Below are 24,156 nucleotides of genomic sequence, written 5' to 3' on the forward strand. Positions count from 1 at the left end.
GAATGTTTTCCAAAGATTGGCTGTGATTCTTCAAACTTCTTCTCTGGTTCTTTGCTGAATCTCATGATGTCCATTCTGCGCATGTGTGCAACATGTGCTCCACATCCACAGATGCCTCAGCAGCAATCATGGGAAGGAAAACTGAATCCAGGACTAATCATCATTCCGTGGTTGCATTATGCCCTTCTTATTGGATTAATGGCAGTGCAAACAGAAATGTGATAATTAAAGTTTTCCACATAGGTTAGTGTTGCTTGCCTTTATGGAATGCTGGGAATAAAAATATTCACTTTTACTTCCAACATGAAAATATGAAAAATTCATTTATTTTAGTAAGCAACCTTGTTCAGATTTCAAAACTACACCATTTTCATTCACAGTACAAAGTGGTATGAATTTCTTTAAACTCCCATTGTGCATTTTACATTTTTTAAGATTACTGATCTAAAAGTTGATACAAGAATAAATTTATTGAAGAACTGTGATGTCCAATAAACCAAAATACAATGCCATGCTATGACAGTTCTGCTGATCATGAATTGCAGCTGATACTATAGTAACATCACTTTACACACTTGAGAATTTTAATGCTTTACAGTCTAAACATAAAACTGCCACTAAATACAGACTGTACAATTAGACAAGTAAACAAATACTCTATTAAATATCTTGCCCAAGGCCTGAGTTCCCTATAATACATTAAAGCAGTTTTGATTTACAACTTCAAGCCTGAAGATCTGTACAGTGGTTAGAACTACCTGAATTTCAGCACTTATGAGAACAAACCACTTCCAATTCAATATCGGGGACCCACTTATTCTATTGATTTTTGTTGCCAGGACTGGAACGATAAGGGGATTTGGGGGTACTAATCCTAGTCTCTAATGTCTCATGTGACTTCCTTGTACATCAGTCAAATCCTGTCGGAATGAGGTACAAAGCAGAATCTCATTGCAAACCAGATAGTTTGGGAGAATGTACCCGGAAAGCTGTTTCAAAACAGAAATTATCAGTAAATAAAATGAATCTCACACTGCAGAGAACAAATATAAAATGGACACTGGATTACACACACACAGAAAACATTTTTACAGGGCATTTCTTTAACCTTGAACTGCACAAGCCAATCAACTCAAAAACACCCATAAAGAAGTTACTTCTCAAGTCCGAGACTGAGATCAAGTGTTCATACGGTTATTTTAGGAAGAAATGCTATTCCCTTTCTGCTGCAATTCAGGTAGATATAGGCATACTAAACACATTTACACACACAAATCACAACACAGAGAAATAAAATCATCCTTTTTCCACATGGAAGATGGGTGAGTTTAGATTGAAGTCAAGTTTCACCCATTTCATTTTTGTTCTCACTGTGAAATGTAACCAAGACAAGTGGTATCATGGCATCTAAATACACGTACGTACAAAGCATGCTACAGAATCAGCAAATCCATCTTTCCCTTGCCATATTTTTGTTTCTTACTTAAAAAGACAAATGCAGTATTTAAGAAAGCTCCAAAATAGTAACGTGTCACAACACTGTAGGTCACTAGGAAGACAAGACTTTAAAGAAAAAAGTTTCAATACAGAAATTGAAATATTTGAAACCTATTTGTCCAAAGACCAAGCCTGCTGATCCTCAGTTTAAAGTACCTGTACTGTCAAACCCCTCAAGACCCTGGTACCCCTGGTCACACCTGTTTTGTTCACATTACCACATCTTCCCTCCCTCATGATAACCAACTGTGCCCCCAATAGTCAACTGATACCCTACCCACCCCCGCAATGAAATTTGCCCCCCTTTTCAGTAATGGGTGCTCAGTACCTTTTTGCAAGGCTCCTCTGATGCTACTACCCTTCCGCATATGCAAGAGGTCCTTGGTCTTCCACATAGGCAACTCCACTCCATATCCTCCACCCTTATGGGAAAAGCAGCAGCTCTGTTCCCTTCCTCCACTCTTGGATTCCCAAAAAAGATATCAGCTCAGGAGCTACTCAGCTCTCTCCCTTCCAGGAAAGGAGTTGGCAGTTCCATGGCCTCCACTCAGCTCACTTGCCCAGGCAAACTTTCTACCAGCCCTAGTCGAGCAGCTCTTCAAGCCGCTAAATACTGTGGCCCCATTTAAAAGGCTAATTTGTTTTACTGATTTTGTTTGTTTTTCACAGAATTCTCCAGACTTTAGAGTACAAAAGGGTCTGAACCAGAAGCTTATGAATAGGCTTATAGTCACTAATTTATACTGCATGGCAGAACAGCAGGACGACAACTAATGCTCGCACACAGAGGAAATGCATCTATATTTCCCCAGCGTTTATATTTTGTCTTTTACACTAAAAAAGTGGCAGTGAAGTGGATCAAAGGGAAACTTGCTCCCTTATCCCTTTTTTGCTTTGATATATTCACTCCAGTTTTCAGTTCTAACAAATACAAGTTACAACACATCTGGACTGCAATCCTCAACTAAGAGCCATGCCCACGCAGAACTCTATTGCAGTCAATGGAGGTCTGATAGCACAGAGGTAAGTGCAGGATTGGGGAGTTACATAAACAAATGTACTTGATGCATGCAATGTTTGCACATATTTTTAAAAGTTCATTTCAGCGTGAAGGGCAGAAACGTAAAACCTGCATTAATTGTTCAAGGCAACACAACACCATTAATTTTACAGTGCATGATTATTTTGGTGATACAAATATAAATATTTTCTACACATTGCCTACAGCTAATATCAATTTCAACGCAAATTTCCATTCTATTTGAGGGCTAAATGCATGGAGAAAAAAATAGATACAGAAAACAAAGAAGGGGCAGTATAGGTGTGACCCATCTTCCCGACTTACCTCTGAACCCACAGAATTCCCTCCTTTACTAGGAAAATGGCAGGCCTGAGGCATGGCCATCTTCTGTAACACTGTCTCTGTATTTCTCCCCTATCCTTTCCCGAATACCTCTGCAGATTCCATATATATTACTGCTGATCCAGTAGTATTAACTTAGACTGCATACTATACTACTGTCTGCAGTTCAACCCATCATTGTGGGTTGGGGGTGAGCAAAAGCAGCTGGAGATAGTCAGCTTCGTAAACAATCCCTGTTGTTACAGAGTCCAAGAAGCATTGCGTAGGCATAGAACTCTGGATTTTGGAAACTATGCCTCATTTCACAGGGCAACAAATTTTGCACCAAAATGCTGCACAAAAAAAATTTTAAATTATTCAAGCCAGACAGAAACATTTATCCAGTATATTACCTCTTGTACAATCTCTCTCTCTCTCAAAAATAAACCCTTCATGGCATAAAAAGAACTACCCTATACTTCGAATTGGAGATTGGCCTAACTAAAACCATGGACCCAAAATTCCAAATTTTGCAACTGTCCCCTCTCTCTAATAGACTGAACCAAAATCCTAATGCCCTGAATGCCCTCAAACTCTATGTGTGGGATGGTCATGAGCACAGGAGTGGTCAAAATCCAGATTAGAATTTTTTGCCTTGAGTGCATCTCTTCCATGGATATGAGATTTTACAACAAACTATATTAACAGTGGTCATTTTTTAACACTGTTTTATTTCCCACATAATTCAGGAGAATGCAGACTCAAGTAATTCTTCAAAGTCTTGCCTTAGATTGCCCTAATAAAGTATATCTCTCAGAAATCAGATGTGCAAGTTGATTTATATTAAAAAAAAAGGACATTAGGATCACCCACAGTATAGAATGTCATTAACCATATATGTATCGAAAACGTTCAGTAGTCCTAGAATCACATTTAAATTATGCTGTTAAATCAATGTAACCTACAATATCTACCAAAAATATCAACAGCACATACAATGTGCATTTAAAATTTCCCCCCCACACTGGTCCCAGATATTTTAAAACAAAAGGACTAAGGCAGTAGCTATAATACACAGGTATTTTTAAAAGATTCATTTAACGTTTTTACTGCTTAAAACTGTGGAAATATAATTTAACAAAATACAAGTCACATTTACAGCATAAGGCCCTTTGGTTTCTTAAGCAGCAACTGAAAGAACAATTTCATTAGCGAAAGGCTTTGAAAAATTAAGTACAAGTTTTCTATAAAAAAAAAGTTAACTAGTTCTTTCCTTCTCAAAATAGCCAGTCTTCCATATAGTCTTCTAAATATTACACAAGAAGGTTCCTGAATTTCCTAGGAAAGAGTTAAAAACAAACTGTAGTAACCGTCAGACAAAAGATTTTATCATGGACAAGCTGAACATCTACCTGTTTGGAAGCAGAAGAAACCACTGCTTAAATTTCTGGAGAACTTTATTAAATTTGGAGCAATACATTAAAAGGATTTAAAATAGTTATCTAATCACCAAATCTAGTGCTTACAGTTCTGCTTTCGAGAATTCACTTCATATGCATTTGTCCTTCATAAGAATTTGGCAGAAAAAAAAAAACCTGAGTAATTGTTTATTTTAAATCAAGGCAATCATGGCAGACTGCTTTTTCACAAAACTATACACAGCACTAGTTTTGAGCAGTCCTCTTCAGTCTCCTCTAACATATACAGAAAATGTTAAGTGACCCAAAATGTTTCCATGTAACTATGCAAGCTATATCCAATTTTGAGGCAGATCAGATCGTCTTAGACACTAAAACACAGAAATATTTCACTTACAATATACATGATTGACTAAGTTACCCGCAATGTTTTAAGCAGGATTTAGAAAAAAGGTTTAACATCAACGGTACACGGCTCTTGCTCTGGTGCTGAAAATCGAGAATCAAAAATCGTGAAGCAAGTTATAATCTAGCATGACTATTGGAGCATTGCTTTTCTGTGTCCTAAATTGGATATTGCTTAGGAGTTAATATCACAATTTCACCCCTCAAAATCTCCATTCTGTTTTAGTGAGAATTAGAATGATCACCATTATCACTTTACTCTTGTTGAACACTACTGTTGTATTAACCCTTCTTACTCTCTAACGAGAAAGTGAAAGCCAAAACATTTCCCTTCAAAACCTTAGTCTCTTATACATGATTAGAGACATTTTCATTCAACATGGCTAAAAAAAAAAAAATCAGACAACTGGATGCAGTGTAATTCCATAGTGTGCCATAGTACAACTCAGGGTCATGACAAATTTATGCTGTCCAAATCAATACCACACCAGGATTTAGCACACATTGAACAGAGACTTGCATATTGTGGGGGCACTAAACAATATAAATTAGCTTATTACAACTTAACCATTTTTGTTCAATTTGTGTAAAACTACACAAATCCAAAAGCTATTTGGAACAAATCTCTGAACAATTATGAAATATTTAGCGTCTGCTTTTGTGCATGGATGTATGCAGATTGATGTATCCTGACTTAAAACCCTGAAGTTGGGGGGAAAAGGTCCAAGATTATTTATCACATAAGACAACTTGACAATTATGAGATTCTATTGCACTACCAGTCAGCCTGAAAACAAAATTTTTTTTCCAGTACAAAAGTCTTTATTTTGCTAGGTGGAAAGTTTCCCCAAGTCAAATTTTTACCAATCATACAAAGATGTTAATCAGCTTACCCATCATTCAAATTGCATCAATCTTTGAAAAAGAAAGCAAAACATTTTACCCAAAAAGATCTTTTAAGTCATTGCTAGCTGAGCTACTGTTTGTCATGGTGTTTGTTGGCTGTGCAAAGTTCTGAGGGTTAAAGAAAGGATTACCCTGCATACCAAAACCAGGTTGTCCTAAAGCGTTCATCTGTGGTCCCAAAACAGAAATGCTTGCACCCGGGGAACCTTGAGGCGGTACAAATTGAGTAAGCCACTGGTTTGGTTTTTGTTGTGACAATTGGTTCATACTAACTTTGGGTTTCTGAGGACCAAAAAGACTATCTAAAGCAGACATGTCTGGGGATCTGTTGTGCTGTGTCGGCTGTGAGATTCCAGAGGTAGCACTCACAGGGCTGTAGTTTGGCACGTTGGCCATTCCAGTTGCAGTTGGACTACTGAAGAAATTCTGGTTTGTAGTACCTGCCCCAAGGCTGAATCCAGAAGTCTGAAATCCCATATTAGTATTTAGTCCATTTGCTATGTTTCTCTTTGTGCTGTCAACAGGTGATAAAAATCCCATTCCAACACCCATAGATGAGACAGAAGAGAAGCTACTTGAAGAAGCAACTTTAGGTTTGCTGATGGAATGGCTGGTCAAAGACGACATATTATCTATCAAGGTATCTGTCAAGTCCTTTGTCTGCAAAAAACATACAAATGTAGTTACATGCTTTTGCTGCTTACAGACACACAAGCAACACTATTACATTGCCACCTGTATCTTAATTGCAGAAGCACTTTTAAACCCCAATTTTCAGAAGCTGAAATTAATTCTATTCCATGTTTCACTCAAACTTGGCATAAAAGTTAATATACAAGGACAATTTGGTTATTTTGGTACTCAGGTGTTTGAGTTGTTCCACAGATTTGGCATCTGAGTCTGGCAAATATTGTTTTTCTAAACTAACACTTTTAAGACTGCTTGAGAAGAATTTTCAGCACAGCTTGAGGGAACTGAACACAATTGATTCCATTAAAGTTTAAGTGAGTCACATGCCTAAATACTCACAGTATCATGCTAAAAAATCTCTCTATGAAATACGTGCACTGAGATCCTTTGATGTTTTGAAAAAGATGCACTAAGCATATGTTCAGTAAATCAATATTCTCTACTATAAATTACATATTTTCTACATATATGGGTCTAAATTTAGCCTTCACATGTATGTACAACTCTTGCTGAGATCACTGAAAGTTGCATGCTCCTATCTGAGGACAGGCATTTTGTCCTCTTCAAAATGCATTGGGCTGCACCACTATATATATTGGTCTGAAATCATAATAGTTGCACACAGACTTCAAATATCAAGAATAACTAAGATGCGGTTTTATGGTCTTTAACCATAGGTAAAGGAGTGCTGACATCCATTGCCGTAAATATGGGAGACATTCATTGATCGGCAAAGTGGGTATACTCAGATTAAAGGGTGTAAAAAAACAAGTCCATCCTAGTTTAGTGCTGCATAGAAAGGTTTTCAACAACAATATTATTTTTCATTTTGTAATAGAGTGAGAAGGAAAAAATGATTTTTTTCCCCCACTACCTTCTCCTCCCCACTTGTCCCACAGGAAGGTGTGTGAGAAAGACAGACAGACAGAAAGTCTTCTCCCTTCTATTCCCCCTCTATGCGCTCCTTCCCTCCCCCATTTTAGAAAAAATGGGGAAGGAAACAAGTCCTCCTGCCCCAAGTTTTTCCACAACCAACTCTACTTTGAACAGAGTTAAAATTAATCTCCCATAAAAGGCAAAGCCACGTTTAATGAAATTACTGTAATGAGATCTATCAAACTTTTAAATAAAACTAAGGTACACAAAATATTTACATTAATATGTAAATCATGTTCTGACTATCCCACCAAAGTGAAGAAAAGGTTGCTGTAATATTCTTAAAGCAAGATGGTACCCAGAAAGCATCTTTTGTTTGTATCTACCATCAACAACAGCCACAAAGAAATCAATGTAACTTTTTCAAATATCAACACTGCAAGCTCCTCTTGTACCTGAAAATCAAGCTGGATTTTTTCCATCTGTTGTACATAACCAGACAACAACAAACTAACTTTCTGGAGTCACGTGAACTGACAGGGGATGAAACAGCACCCCAGAATAGACTCCCCAAACCAGAACCAGGATGAGAATGGGATCCCAACTCTGGGACCATGAATATTCTTCCATGAGATACTGAAAGCATCCAGGAACCAGATTTCTGTGCCAGAAAAGGTTTTCACAATCCCTCAGGACATCAGTGATCAGGAGCGGATTTATCATGAAATAAACAATGCAGTGGCATGGGGCCCCCAACGACAAGGTGCTCCCCAAAATGCAGGACAAATACCTGACAACCTGCCCCCAAATCCCAGCTGGCAGTGCAGCAGGGCTCAGGCAGGGAGGCTGCTTGCATGTGGTGGCTGGTAGCCCCACGCCGCTCCTGGAAGCGGACGGCTGCTGGCACATCTCTGTGCGCCCCTGGCCAGGGAGGCAACTCCACGTGCTGCCCCTGCCCGTGCACAGAGACCTGCTGTCCCTTCCCCGCCAAGAGGAACGCAGAGATGTGCCAGTAGCAGGGCTAAGGTGGCTCCCTGCCCGCTCTGTCTCCCTCCCTCCATGCCACTTTGCTTCACTCCCGTAAACAGCCAGCATGTCCCTATGGCCGTGTGTGTGTGTGTCCTGCCCCCACCCCAAGCGTCGACTCCGCAGTTCCCAGTGGCTGGGAACTGTGGCCAATTGGAGCTGCGGGGGTGGCACCGGCGGGCAGCAGTGCGCGGAGACCCACTGCTGCCCCCCTTTATTGAGTGACTATTTGCTCCAATCTCATCTTCATTAGAACCCCTCTGATGCCAGCCTTGCTCTACCTACCCTCCATGCTCCTTGCCCTTCTGTCCTCTCTCTTTCCTAATCACATTTTTGATCCTTTATCCTTAAATATCTCCCATCCTTCTATTCCTTCTCGTGTTCTTCATACTTGCTAACTCATTTCCTCCTACCTTACACAGACATGACTTGAAAAAAAGTGTATCGAACAGCATGCAAATCACCACTCTGCTTTGCTTATGTGCTGTATTCCTGTCCTCCTCCCTCCCTTTATCTTTATCTATTCAGGCTGTAAACTCTTTGGGGCAGAGACAGTCTTCCTGCAAGTTTGTATTGTAACTAGAATAATGAGACTCCAAATCATGATGTTGCCTCTGGACACTACTGTGTCATAAATAATAAATATTATTAATATTGCTATTGAAGCACTGAACAGAAAACAACAATTTGTTATTATTTAGCTACATTGACTCTATAGTATTGACACCACTGAAAATGGGGAGTGGGGAATGTCAGAAAATCAAGAAGGTAAGACATAGAAAATGATCACTTTTATAACGCATACAGCATTTGCAAGGAGGTAGGGGCAAGGTTACCGTGGAAACTGTTCAGTAAAGATCTTTTCTCACCTGTTTGACTGGAGCTGTGATTGTGTGGGATTGAGGCTTAAGTGGTTGCTGGTTTTTCAATTTTTGTGCCTGTTCTTGTTCTTTTGCTAACTTTTGCTTCTCTTCAAGTGTAAGTGACACCTTTAAAACAAAAAGTATTAGCATTAACATTGGAAAGTATGTCTCATGAATAGTTACCTAATTTATAATATATTAAATATAAATGACAGTCCTAGCTATTTAATGATACAGTACATACTTTTTATTCCAAAAATAAACTTCATTTCAAAACTGGCTAATGTTGCTAAGTGACAAAAAAAAAAAAAAAAACTTATCACAAAAATGTATCACATTTAGAAAACCTAAGTAGTTAAAAAGCAAGGGAAATGAATTGCTAAAGATATCATAAAATTAACACTGCTCACATAATTTCTTAACGAGTATAAAGAAATGGCTATTTCATTACAACACAGCTGCCTTACCTCTGACCCATAATTTGCAGGGTTTTAAAAAAAATCAACATATTTTATGTAGGTATTCTCATGTATTCCTTGAAATAGAAATATCAGCTAATATAATCTGACAAAAAAAATTTGTGAAGTCAGTGTAATTGGTGTTTCTTGAGAATAATGTATGTTTAATCTGATAGCAAAATCTAAACCACTAATTTACTCTAAAATTATGTTTGTATTTGTGGATTGCAGAGGTGAAAGTAAACCGGTTTGGAGTACCAGTAAGAAAAGGTGCACCAGCGTACCGGCAAATAAGTGGAGCACTGAGTACTGGCTTACTTTCACCTCTTTTGGCTGAATAAAAAAAACAGTTTAAACTCAAAGCTAATAAAAGCTTGGAAAGGGAAAACTCACTGTCACATTAGTTTCTCTCCTCCCCCAGCCAGGCTGCTGACATGGCTAGGCTCCGCGTTCCTCCGACCCCTCGCATTCAGCAGGGGCTGTAGTGGCTCCCCTCTAGCTTGCAGCAGGGAGCAGGGGGACTGGCTGAAGGAGAAGCCTCCCCAGGATGCCTGCTGCCTGCATAGGAACAGTTTAAACTCAGCTGTTCACTCCCTGGTTCAATCCTTGGGATTAGGGGCCATTTCTGGTATCCTTGTTAATTTCACTCACAGTTGGCAGGGGGGTGAGACCAAGGCATGGGCAGAATAGAATAGGCATTTGGCTGCACAGCTTAAACCCAGAGCTAATAAAAGCCAGTGGAAGGGGAAAAGTCACTGTCACATTGGTTTCTCTCCTCCCTCCTCATCCAGCCCCAACAACTGTGAGTGAAACTAAAAGGGTGCCAGAAATGGCTCCTAATCCCATGGGTTGAACCAGGGAGTGAACAGCTGAGTTTAAACTGTTCCTATATAGGCAGCTGGCGTCCTGGGCAGTTTTGTTGCTGGTGAAGTAGGAAAGAAACTAGTTAATAATATGACTTGCTGCCTATACTGCTGGTGTCACAAACAATGTCAGTTTTCAGTAAAACTGTTTCAAAGAGACTCAGGAACATAATGAAGAATTTAAACATTTCTCAATGCTCCTCACCATGTGGACATTAAGAGAGCAGTGCTGAGCAAAACTGGTCAGTTATTTTCTTTAAACATTAAAATATATGATAGGTGCTTACATGCATACTTTTTCATACAACACAGGCCTTTGGCTTCCAACACATTTGCCTTTTACACAAAGGTATTTGCATAACAAAACACCTTCAGAAAGAGAGCTTACCTTTTTCTGTTTTGATGACAATCCATTTTCTTTATTATCTGATCCACTAGTTGGAACGTCATTTCCAGTATTGTTAAACACCTTGTCAATCTGTTTAAACTGAAAAAGATTATCCATGAACAATTTTAAATTTTGTAATTTATGATTAAGATAAACCAAATATTTCAGAGATAATTTCAAATTTGACGCCTGTGTGTAGCCAATGCAAAATATTGTCTCTTACCTGATTACCTGTACTATTAGATTTTGACTCTTCAGGTACATTCATTTGATTAGTTATATCCAAAGATCTGTAGTACAGAGTACAAATATTACAAAAAGATGGCTCCCAGTCAAAGCAATAACCCTAATTCAGCAAAGTTCATAACTCTAAAGAGAATTAACAAAGAAAACTTTTCTTATCACAACACTGTTGTATTTAGAGTGAGTACGCATGCATGAGACACAGATTAGAAAAGGCAGTATTTAAAATTGTAGTGAGTTATTTAATGCCAATTTCAAATACTCTTTGTTTCTCTCCTAAAAAGGAGTAGATATGTATAGCTAGTTTAGCTTAATTTGACTTAAGCGCACGGTAAATCCCATACAATATCCCTAGAGCAGTGGTCCCCAACGTGATGCCCGCATACTGGCCAGCAGATGAGCATCCGCCGAAATGCCGCCGACAAGCTGTGTCATCCAGAGGCATCGCTGATGAAATCAGTGGCATTTCGGCAGCGACGCCTATTGACATTGCCGGTTGTCAGCGGAATTTCGGCAGATGCTAGTCCGCCATCATGGTCTTCTGTGGCTTGTCATCTGGCGCCTGCCAGACGAAAAAGATTGGGGACCACTGCCCTACAATCTTCAGTAAGTTTTGTTTTTGAAAGAACTCAATTTTTCGCCAATGTAATTTTTCAGTCCTCAACAACTACTGAAAACCAACTGTTTAAATATATTTTCAAACTCCAGAACTATATTAAGTAATGGAGCTCTATAGTGGATTACCATATTGCATGAATAAGCTAAAAAACTGAAGAAAAATATCTGATAAAAATGTTTTCTTTTTATTACAATACTTTGCAGCAAGTGTACAGTATCATATTTTATAAAACTGATTAATTTTTAGTTACAATACAAGACCTCAATACAGGACTCAAATCTTTGCTGAGAAAGTGGTGGTGGTGGTGGTGGTGGGGAGGAGATAAGACTGCCCATTTGTGAGAGAGTGATCAATGATTGAATGACTGAAGGCTCTACTGCAGGGATCGGCAACCTCTGGCACGTGGCTTGCAGGGAAAACACCCTGGAGGGCCGGGCCGGTTTGTTTACCTGCCGTGTCTGCAGGTTCGGCCGATCGTGGCTCTCATTGGCCGTGGTTTGCCGCTCCAGGTCAATGGGGCTGCAGAAAGCAGCATGGGCCAAGGGATGTGCTGGCCGCTGCTTTCCGCAGCTCCGTGGCCGAACCTGTGGATGCGATAGGTAAACAAATCGGCCCGGCCCGTCAGAATGCTTACCCTGGTGAATCGCATGCCAAAGGTTGCCGATCCCTGCTCTACTGCATGTGCTGCTACGGGTAGAGATGTTTCACATTTGCTCATATAGGGGGAACTGAGATGCATTACAACACACACACTTACTTTTGCTGTTCTTGCATAATATGAAGTTGTTCAAGTTTGGTCTTATGTTCAAGCTCCAATCTACTAAGCATCTCTTTTATGACAGAAATGAAGGAATTGAACTATAAAGGAAATGGGTGAAAAGTTAAGATTTTGCATTGTGATGGTAAATATATAAAAAAATGCATTGTGTTCTAACATGTATTGCTAGAAATCCAGTTATATAGAACTTTAAACAAGTTCAGTATGTTCAGTATGTTTATAAACCCTACGTTAGGTATGCAGATACAGTAATTTTTCTAAAAGCCTGTTAAGTTTATCTGTTTTTGCTACTTTGCATGCGGTATACCCCCACTACTACCAGAGTAATGTGGTGGTGAAACTGAAATACATCACAGCAAGTAGCCAGTGACAGGGTCTCTCCAGCAGCTCTAAGTAAAAGATGGGGTGTTACTTAGCCAATTTACTTTCTAAAAATTTCCTCTTAGGAAATCACTTTTTTTTTTTTTTTTTACAGCAATATATTTGCATTGCTACACTACTGGCAACTCTTGTAAACAAAGCTGCGAGTAGAAACATTAAGAATGCATTCTAGCTTTTGATTTGTATTGTATTAATATTAGGTGCTTAATTATATTACCAGAACATTTAGAAGACATTGCAATACACTTCTACCCCGATATAACGTGACCCGATATAACACAAATTCGGATATAACATGGTAAAACAGCGCTCCGGGAGGGGAGTCGGGGGAGGCTGTGCGCTTCGGTGGATCAAAGCAAGTTTGATATAACGTGGTCTCACCTATAACATGGTAAAATTTCTTAGCTCCCGAGGACAGCATTATATTAGGGAAGAGGTGTATTACTCCATGGCCCTTTTGTTTCTGATGCTTTGATTAAATCTCATTACAATTTGTCCTGAATATTTTTGTGGCATATTTGAATGGTATCATATAGACTCATAGACTATGTTTGCTAATGTAAAATTTTCCAACAGCCTTATAAAGTTAATCTTGTTTAAATATTTCCATAGTGTTTATTATAGTCTACATCCACCATCTTCAAACTCAGACAAGTTTTTCATCAGTCTCTTGATTAAATTATTGTCTATATTGTAAAAACAACAGATGAGTAGAAGGAGTATGGATCAGGGAAGTGACATGCTGACTTCAGTTCCTCTATTTTTAGTCTCACGGTTTGAAATATTTACTTACTTTTTTGAGTGCTGACATTATGGCTAGAAAACCAGAAATGCTCTAAAATGCCAGAAAGTAAACGTAGATCTTTTAGATGTTATTCTGAACCACGTACTCTCTCATGCTTCTATTAACTATAAGTCAAGACTGTCAGATGACAATTTCTTACATTTGAAGGAATGTAATTCAGTTACTAAGCTATACTGGATTTTATTGGCAAATATTAATGAAAATATTCTAGGAGAAACTGTAATTTAAGATAGCGTGAGAGGAAAACTGAAGATCTAGTGATAATTAATGGATGCAACATGTTTAAAGATGAAAACATCACATTTCGAATCTTAAATTAGAATTACTGACCAGATCCACTATACAAACACTGCTCTTTAAGCCGATCAATTCTGACAGGATCACTGGAAGCCTTTATCATTGTTTATAGTCACATTGAAATGCATTAACATATAAACTATTTTGTCAGAGAACTATGTTAATTTTGTACTTCCTTCTAGACCAGCTCATTAGGTAAAAGTGTGCAAAAACAATTAAAACGGTGTTCGTACCTGATTGAGATTAAGATTGTTCTCAATACTAAGAGGAATAAGATGCGGCAATACTTTTCCCGCAAGTTGTTCTTTGGTAATTCCCAACTTCTTATGAGTAAATGTACATTTGTAAATACCTGATATAGAAGGTTAAAATAGCAAGATCGGTAGTTTAGTAGTTAATATTGTGAATGAGATCCACGAAAACTATACATACTGTACGTACTGATAACAAAACTGAACACAGGACCAAAAGTCAGAGTACCAGGGAAAAATCTGTACATAAAGAAATTGATTCATTTGCAACTAAACACAAAACTAGAAAAAACAAAAATGAAGGACTGAAGTACTGAAATCCAGTGTAATCTCGGCACAAAAGGACAGGGTTTCCTAACAGGGGCAGCATTTCAGATTTTGGTGGTGGTGGTGGTGGAGATGGGGACTTTAATCATGATTCCAGGGGCTATTTAGCTACCTGAAAACTGTACGGGGGGTTTTGGGCAGATAATTTAGAAATTAGCTGATAGGAGCACTGTATTTAATTCCTATATAAAAAAAAAGAGAATTAAATAAATATTAGACCCACTCAGCTCTAATACTAACATGTTCTCACACTTTGGGTATGGCTACATTTGGAATTTCAAAGCGCTGCCCCGACAGCGCTTTGAAGTGTGAGTGTAGTCGGAGCGGCAGCACTGGGAGACAGCTCTCCCAGCGCTGCATGTAAACCACATCCTTTACGGGTGTAGCGTGCAGCGCTGGGAGCCGTGCTCCCAGCACTGCCGCCCTGATTACACTGACGCTTTACAGCGCTGTATCTTGCAGCGCTCAGGGGGGTGATTTTCACACCCCTGAGCGAGAAAGTTGCAGCGCTGTAAAGTGTGAGTGTAGCCATGGCCTTTGTGTCAAGTCACTTAAGAGACACTGGTTAGATTTAATAATTTTACTTTACTTTGTTACTAACTCTTGAATACAACAATTGAAACAATCTTAGAAAAATCTAGATTACTTTCTATCACTTTTTTGCAGTTCACCAAGCTTGGAATAGGTCATTTAACTTTGGAAAGAACCTACTAGGCCAAGGCCCTACGAGTTTATACTGCACCTGACTGGGGCTCTAGGGGTTCTACTTCCATTTAAAGGCTAGTTACTTTCCAAAAGCTCTTAAACACAACACTGTATAACACTACCGTGATTGAGTTGCAGTTCTTACCGGAGAATATGTAAAACTAAACACCAAGAAAAATCCACATTTTAAAGTTGTGAAAAAAATTGAGACTTCTGAGGTATATCAGGGCCACTGCAGGAAGGAAAAGAAAATAAACAGGCACAGGAACTCTGGGCAACTCTTCCTCTTGAAAGGAAGTTGGAGAGTCAAACCTTCTAGTCTTATCCAGTAAAACTTCTATTGCCACTAGTGCCTCCACTCATAGATATTAACATGTGCTTAATAACTATACACTTCATACTTAAATATCTAAGCCATCTTATCCAGGGCTACACATTTAATACATATTGTCTCAGGGACTACGTTTTCTGGCATATTCTGAACACTGCTGAGCACACAGATGGTCCCCAGTAGATAATACAAAATCAATGTCATAATAATAGTTGACTTTTTTGACTCTGTGGATGCAATTTCTGTTCTTTGTTCTGGAATTGGCCTGAATACAGCTGAAACCCTAAGAATTTGAGGCATAAACACATCTGATACTTATATGACCCTTTTTGATTCCTTCCATTTCTTGAACTCAGAACAAAAAATGACAAAATAAAAATGTTTTTTCTTCAAAATGTAAAACTGCACAGCAGCCATTGCTCTACAACCCAGCATGGGGCAGAACCTGTTACCTCTTGGGAGTTAAGTGACCTCCTCTCATCTGACTCTCATTCTCCATCCTTCCTGACCTCAGGGCTGCTTTTCATGCTGTCAACCATGACATCCATCCCAATCACTTGGGACCATTTGCCCCTTCTGTACAACAGTACTGCTCTACCTCACGAGGGGCTATGAGGAGAGCTAGGTGCTCAGATACTATGGTGATGGGACCACATAAGTACCACAAGTAGAGTGGGAACTTCTCTATATCACTGCTATCCATTCCCTGCGGTTTCGGCCCTTCTTTTCACCTATGCCCCCAAATCTTCCCCCTTTCTGAATGTAACCTTGGCTCCGAGGGCTTGGCTATGTTCTCTCTAAAACCACCCCTCCTCCTTCCCACCCACCCACTTTCCCAGGGACCCTTGTTTTATAGGCTAAACTTCCAGATCCTTAACTTAATCACCAGTCCTTTCTTATCTTTAATCACCCTGCCTCTGTAAACAAAATACTGACTCTCTGCCCCACAGGCACCTCTCCACTGTAGAACTTACTTTCATCCCTGAGTTAGTGTGAAATGAAACATAAAAGGCTTGCCAGTACAGAGGCCCAGCTCTGGGCCCCCGGAAGGGGCAGGGCCTCAGGCAGAAGGGGAGGGGCGGAGGGTCAGCCTCCTCCAGCCACCCCTTCAGTGCTGAGAGTGGCCCATGCCCCCTGGGGCTCCAGCAGCAATTTAAAGGGTCTGGGGCTCCGGACACTGCTGCAGTAGCAGCGGCCGGTAGCCCTGGGCCCTTCCAAATCACTGGGCCCTGGGGCAGCTGCCCCTCCTGTCCTTAGGGTCCCTATTGGCAGGGCCACCGACAGCGGGGAGCAAAAGAGGCAGCGATGTTAAAGCGCTGTCGTTGCCTGTGTATGGGCCTGTATTGGTGGCCACTTCTTACCAGTATGTTGTACTGGCCCACTCTCACCTCTGTTCTAACTGCAGTTAAGAGCTCCACCTGCGAGCTTGCACACCTCCTGTACAAAACTTGGGGGAGGGAAGGGTTCCCAGCCCCCCTCAAATGGTACCTTGACGTCCTAACATTCAGAACAGAAGAAAGGAGTAACTGGGTGGCTCAAGGTAACTTCTTGTGGCTGCTGAACCCAAGTGACACCCATATATTGAGAGTTCATGACCTGCCCTTGGCAACCATGGAAGTGTTGTGGTCTACTTGCTTTCTGCAGGGGTTCCTTCTGGAAGCTTTGACCTGTATTAATCAAGAGGTCTGACTACATAATTCGAGAGGTCTGCACAGTTAATTTCTGCACACTACTCCAAAATTAAGGAACTATTCTCCATGGTGTCTGAGCAGAGCTTGGGCACAGTGCAGATGGCATATCAACAGGGAGAGAATTATGACTCCTTTATTCTCGGCCAGCTGATATCAGTCATAGCTGAGCCTCATTGTATGCCCCTCCTCGCCTGCCTCCTCCCCTTGCTGGGGGATATAAGTGGTGGAGCCACCCATGGCAATGGAGATTCCCCTCTGCAGAGGAGGAATTCTCCTGGGATATTTTCCAGTCATTTTCAGCTCATTTTGTGTAACCTAAATGTCACAAAGTAATCTTGGTGGATCAAAGAACCCCGCCCATTAGCATCCAGAAAGAAACTGCTTAAGAGAAATGCAACTGGGCAGTGTAAGGGGATTCTTTACTGGACAGCAAAGCTATTTGGAAAGTCAAATTTTACAGTTTAACTACTGAAGAGGAAACAGGAGGTGACAGTGATTTATAGTGTTCTCAGGCAGATTCAGATAGCCCTTGCAGCTGTGGAGACCAAAGGACGCACAGAAGCTCCATAGGTCAACAACTGTGGAGAATACTTGTGGCTGAACTGAGCCCATAGACTACAAATACATCTAATAGAGAACAGAGGAGCACTGGGAATGCAAAAAGGAAATCTGAGAAGTCCGAAACAGCTAATAGGCTTTTACATAAATTGTTATCTATGAAACTCATACAGCACTACCAATATGCCATATAGAGATTACAACAACAAAACCGTAACAAGAAGGGAAATTAAATATTCGTTACCTAAAATTCCCATTAGCACTGCAGGTTCCTTGGATGGAATTTGTTGTAGAAAGGGTAGAATGTCATCAAGCACAAACCACTTATCCAAATATTCCAAAATCTTTCCTAAGCACACTAAGGAGTTCACACGGACCTATTAAATATGTAACAGAAGTTAAGTAACATCTCTAACCTCTATTTTTGACTAAAAATAAACATTCTGAAAGACATGAATTTTAAATCTTTATAAAAACAGATTAAATACAAAAATCTGAAGTTCTATTTTAACAAAAAAGTGTTAAAGACTAAAATAACTGGACAAACTACATTTTTACAAGATTGAGACAGACAGAACCCAAAGTCCTCTAATACAGTTATGATTAAACATTATTGTAAAAATAATATCTTGAACCACAGAATCACAGAAACGCAGGGCTAGAAGGGACCTTGAGAAGTCATCAAGTCCAGCTGCCATGCTAAAATGAGACAAAGTAAACCTAGACCATCCCTGACAGGTGTTTGTCCAACCACTTCTTAAAAGCCTTCCACAACCTCTCTTGGAAGCTTATTCCACTGCTTAACGACTCTTATAGTTAATATGTTTTCCTAATACGGATCCTAAATTTCCCTTGCTGCAGATTAAGCCCATCACTTCTTGTCCTCCTTTCAGGGGACATGGAGAACAATTGATCACAGTCCTCTTTGTAACAGCCTTTAACACGTCTGAAGACAATTATTAAGGTCCCCACTTAAGTCTTCTTTTCTCAAGACTAAACATGCCCGGGTTTTTTTTAACCTTTCCTCATAGGTCAGGTTTTCTAAATCTTTTCTCACTTTATTGTTCTTCACTGGATTTTCTCCAATTTGTTCACATCTTTCCTAAAGTGTGGCACCCAGAACTGGATGCTATACTCCATCTGAGGCCTCAACAGTGCCAAGCAGAACACAACAGTCACCTCCCATGTCTTACATACAATATTCCTGTTAATATACCTCAAAATATTAGCTTTAATTCCACAACTGCATCACATTGTTGACTCATGGTCAATTTGTGCTCGGGTGAGGTCCTAAAAGACTTGGAGAAGGGCAAACAGAGAGTACCTATCTTTAAAAGGGGGAATAAAGAGGACAGGGAATCCAGTCAGCCAAACCTTGATACTTGGAAAGATACTGAAACAAATTATTAAACAATCAGTTTGTAAGCACCTAGAATAAAATAAGGTGGGTGGATGAATGGATTTGTCAAAAACAAATCAGGCTAAAAACCTACTTTCTTCTTTTGACAGGGTAACTGACCTAGTGGTTGGGTTGAGGTGCAGGAGAGAAGCAGTAGACATGATGTATCTTGATTTTTAGTATGGTTTTTGACACAGTCTCAAATTACAATCTTATAAGCAAACCTGGGAAATGTGACTAGATGAAATTACTATACGGTGGGTGCACAGCTGTTTGAAAGACCATACTCAGAGTAGTTATCAGCGATTCACTGTCAAACTGGGAGAGGGTATGTAGTGGAGTCCCACTGGAGAGTCAATCCTGGGTTCCAGTACTATTCAGTATTTTCATTAATGACTTGGATAATGGAGCAGAAAATGTGCTTACAAAGTGCTACGTGGACAAATTGGAGAGTTAGTCAAATCTACAATTCAATAAGGAAATTCAATAAAGACAAGTGCAAAGTATTTCACTTAGGAAGGAAATATCTAACACGCAACTACAAAATGGGGAATAACTTGTGAGGTGATAAGACTGCTGAAAAGGATGAGGTTATAGTGGATGAGTGTTCAAAGATAATTACTAATGGTTCAGAGATTTCTTCAGCTAGTCCCTGAAGTACCTTAAGATGAATTTTATCAGGTCCTGCTGACTTGAATGCATCTAAATTTATCTAAATATTCTTTAACCTGTTCATTCCCTATTTTGGCTTGCATTCCTTCCTGCTTCTTGTTAATATTAATTGTGTTGAGTATCCAGTCAGCATTAAGATAGGCATTAAACAACTCAGCCATCTTGATGTCATCAGTTATTAGCTCTCCTTCCCCGCTAAGTAGAGAACTTACACTTCCCTTCATCTTTCTCTTGCTCCTAATGCATTTAAATAAGTTCTTCTTATTGCTTTTTTGTCCCTTTCTAGGTGTAACTCATTTTGTGCGGCCTTTCTGATTTTGTTCCTACATCCTTATGCTATTCTTTTGTACTACTCCTTATCAATTCATCCATGTTTCCACTTTTTGTAGATTTCCATTTTGATTTTCAAGTCATCCAAGAGCTTCTGATGGAGCCACATTGCTTCTTACTATTCTTCCCATCTTTCCTTCGCACTGGGATAACTTGCCGTTGTGCCTTTAATAAAGTCTCCTTGAGAAACTGCGAACTCTTCGCAACTTCCATATCCCTTAGATTTTCTTCCCTTAGGACCTTATCTACCAATTCTCTGAGTTTGTTAAAGTTTACTTTTTTGAAGTTCAGTCTTCTTAATGTATTGCTCTCAATCCTTCCTTTCCTTAGAATCTTGAAATCTATCATTTCATGATCATTTGCACCAAAATTGCCTTTCATCTTCAGATTCATATCCAATTCCTCCCTGTTGGTCACAATCAAGTCTAATATGGCTGTCTCCCTCATTACTTCTTCCACTTTCTGAAAACAAAAAAAGTTGTCCCCAATTCATTCCAAGAACTTGTTGGAAATTGTGTTTTGCCTTATTACTTTTCAACAGATGTGTGGGTGAAGTCCCCCATTACTACCAGGTCTTATGTTCTGAATATTTTCATGTGCCATGCAGTGTATATTCTCCACAACCCATTTGTTTTGCTGAAATGTCAGAACAAGTTTATTTTAATTTCCAGTACCAACATAAACTTGCTTGGGGAAAAACAACACATTGAAAACATTCTATTTTGCAAGAGACCAATTCTAATATTAGCTCTTTTCCATTATCAAAAAATTAGAGTAGGAACATATAGTCTGTACAACTCTTCAGTACAGTTCATCAATTTGTGTTTGATATAGTCTCCCAACAGAAAGTGTATTAGAATTAAACTAATTCTACACTTGATACTATACACTAGACAAACGATGATAGAATTTAGTGTTCTGTTGTGATACTGCCTTTGCTGAGATCATGAACAATACATTCTCGCTGTAGTTTACTAAATTAAGCAGATGTCACTTAGAGTGATACAGAACCATAAGTGGTGCAACTTACAACGTAGAAACTGAATGAACCTGCAGTATCCTGCAGGACTCCTTCCCACACATCACACCTTATGTCTTGGATTTCCTCAAAGAATAAGGATATGTCTATACTACCAGCCGGATGTGTCCGATGTATCGGGAATCGATTTATTGAGTCTCGTCTAGACGAGATAAATCGATCCTCGAATTGGCACTCCTACTCCACCTTGGCAGGAGGAGTAAAAGGAGTTGATGGGGAGCCGCAGAAGTCGACTCGCTGCCATGAGGATGGCCAAGTAAGTCGAACTAAGATACTTTGACTTCAGCTACATGAATAGCATAGCTGAAGTTGCATATCTTAGTTTGAACACCACCCCTCCCCAAGACATTTCCCATGGTTGCTAAGATGACTTAAACACTGCTGCTTTGCTTCAAAAAACCTTTTCTGGACATAAATAAGGCTCAAACAAATGTTAATAAAGACAGGATTTTTTATAATTGGTGTCTAAAAGTTAGGATCCTAAGTCCATATTTAGGTACCTACGTTACTTGATGGGTACTTCATTTTGAAAAATATCTCCATTCTAATCAGAGAATCAAATAAGGCTTAATGCAACTCAAAAAGTATGTGTGAAATCTACTTAACTGAAATGGCATATTACTTTAGCATAACAGACTCAACTCTGAATGCAAGAATACCTAATCACTCCAATTATTCACATTTTTGACAGGACATATCTAAAATGGGGAATTAGAGGAGAAACCCAGAAAACTACTTTGAAAAAAAGTTCATATAAAATTCATATTAAGGAGCACCAGACAATTACTTTTCACACTAGCTAGAGTTTTCATATAACAAAAAGAAGTATACAAAGGAGAATCCAGAAAAGTTCTTTTTAAAAACACGGAAGAAAGTTTTGCATCACTGAAACACAATTGATTGCACATTGGTTACTGAACAAACGGCAATACTTTTAGAAAAACCTGAAGAGAATGCACAGCATCATGGTAGGGGTTGCTCTGTTTTCTGAACAAGGCTCTTGTTTTCCTGCACCATGTTGATAATAATTAAAGCAACAACAGAAAAGCGAAAATTACCTGAGCATTATTTTAATGTTTTGGGAGTAGGGGATGGAGAGATCAAGAACATTAGTTTACTTACAGCAAGAGAGGAAGTTTGCAAACATGCATTTTTAATTCTTGGTATTAATGCATTTTTCATCGATGGGTAGTCTATTAGGTTGGCAAAGGTAGGAATTATGTTAAGGCAAAGTTCCTGTAAATAAACAACCATAGGAGTTTTTAAAAACTTCACTTTACAGTAAAATTAGTAATGTGTGTATGTATTTTATAAAAAATACACATATACACACACAAGTACTGTTAAGAGCAAAAATATCAGTTAAATTCTCAATACATCCTCTTCAAACAAACAATAAACATGGTCACCTAATTGATCCCTAACTTATTTTTAAAAAGCTAGAACTTCAAATAGTCTGATTTACTAAAAATATGTTTTTATATTATTGATACACCATTCAATTACTATTACTACATGCTATATTAATAAAACCACACTAGTGGTACTACTACTACTAAAGCATAATTTGAGGATTCATGCCTGGAAAGTGCTTTGAATGAAAAGAGCTACATTTGCATCATAACAACAAAATATCTGGATCAAAAAATGTCTTATATTTTCACAAAGTAGCACTTTACAGAGAGCTAGTTTTTAAATCACAGAAAATCAAAGAATTAAAATACATTGCACTTGATTTGTTGCATGAAAATTAAATTCACATCAACATATGTGACAGCACCTAAAATGCCACCTGACTACTATAAAAAGTGTCTCTGCAGTAAAGAAGTATCCAATTAGAATAATTAGACTAAATTATGAATAGTAAAACTAACCTAAGATATAGAGACAGGTTAACTAGAATTTTGGATAACTGGGGTTAAATTAAGCCACAGGTCAGTTACTTTCCCCCATGACTTCTAAGCTTTGCAGGGCTGAAGACCCCATTTATCCCAGGATTTTGTGGAGGCTTCTGGATAACTGGTGTTTGGCAGTACATAAAAAGTAAATTCCAAAAGGCAAAAGACAAAGCAATAAAAGATACATTAAATACTTATTTAGGCAACAGGCCTGAGCAGAAAGTGTCACTATGCTTGACAAAATTTTTCATACACTGGAAAACAGTGAAAAAAACAACATTTGGCATGATTAGGCGAACATCCATGTTTTATTAACTGATCTCTTTCTGGTCAGATAGGGAGAAAGTCCAACAACACACTCTGGAATTAATGTATAATCCTTCAGATATGTTGCACAAGTTTTAACGTCCTCTTTTACGGAGAGAAAAGTTGTAGGGTATACATAATTTGACAGTATCCTTTCACAGCAAAGAGGAAAGTTTTATACACTATTAAAGAAAAACCATAAATACTACACCTGAATCTGAATTGAAGGTGCTTCTAAAGCTCTGTAAACCATTGGAAGGACACTATTCTTTATTTCATCTGGTGGAGTCTTGGTTAGGAGCAAGTCCATTTTTTGCAAGAAAATCAACAAAATCTATAAAACAAGACAATAAAATGTTATGAATACCACAGATTTTAATTCTGCAACATTACACTTTCAATTTGAAGTTTTATTATTGCAATATAGTTTGGAAACATTAAAAAAGCTATCTTATAACAGAGTCAATGGTATTTACACTCACCATGTTGCTAGCCTGAAGGCATGGAAGATAAAAAGACACTTAGACATGTTACTGCATTTTTGAAACCGCAAATAAAAATTAAAACAAAATATACTGACCTTTAAAAAAAAATCACAAGGCTTATGGATTTTTGTTTTATAATTCCAAAATAGTCCATTACTAAACTTTAGCTATAGAAACATACTCTTGACATACATGCCATTATGGAAATCACTAGTTTCCAAAGAAACTTGGAGTCAAATTCTGCTCTCAGATGTGTATGTGCAATTCCCAATTACTTCAACTGGAGTTGTACACATCCATCAGAAGGCA

The 24,156-nt window shown here is 38.8% G+C and overlaps 1 protein-coding gene across 4 annotated transcripts in view; it reads right to left on the reverse strand.

Moving 5' to 3' along the window:
* Positions 1 to 304: 304 nt before the first annotated feature.
* Positions 305 to 24,156, reverse strand: part of SCYL2 (SCY1 like pseudokinase 2) — a 61,334-nt gene continuing 37,482 nt past the window's right edge. The window contains exons 10-19 of one of the 4 annotated variants that reach the window (XM_030548455.1): positions 23,845 to 23,856; positions 23,574 to 23,696; positions 22,281 to 22,394; positions 17,963 to 18,095; positions 14,089 to 14,207; positions 12,352 to 12,452; positions 10,956 to 11,022; positions 10,733 to 10,822; positions 9,030 to 9,149; positions 305 to 6,228 (exon numbers count right to left, since the gene is read on the reverse strand). In XM_030548455.1, coding sequence (XP_030404315.1) covers positions 5,602 to 6,228; positions 9,030 to 9,149; positions 10,733 to 10,822; positions 10,956 to 11,022; positions 12,352 to 12,452; positions 14,089 to 14,207; positions 17,963 to 18,095; positions 22,281 to 22,394; positions 23,574 to 23,696; positions 23,845 to 23,856 — 1,506 coding nt within the window. In that variant the 3' untranslated portion in view covers positions 305 to 5,601. Of the gene's footprint in view, positions 6,229 to 9,029; positions 9,150 to 10,732; positions 10,832 to 10,955; positions 11,023 to 12,351; positions 12,453 to 14,088; positions 14,208 to 17,962; positions 18,096 to 22,280; positions 22,395 to 23,573; positions 23,697 to 23,844; positions 23,857 to 24,156 lie in introns of all 4 variants that reach the window. The other 3 variants (XM_030548454.1, XM_030548457.1, XM_030548456.1) reach the window with 3 other exon arrangements.

This window comes from Gopherus evgoodei, chromosome 1 (assembly GCF_007399415.2).
Source record: "Gopherus evgoodei ecotype Sinaloan lineage chromosome 1, rGopEvg1_v1.p, whole genome shotgun sequence".
In the NCBI taxonomy this organism is placed as follows: Eukaryota; Metazoa; Chordata; order Testudines; family Testudinidae; genus Gopherus; species Gopherus evgoodei.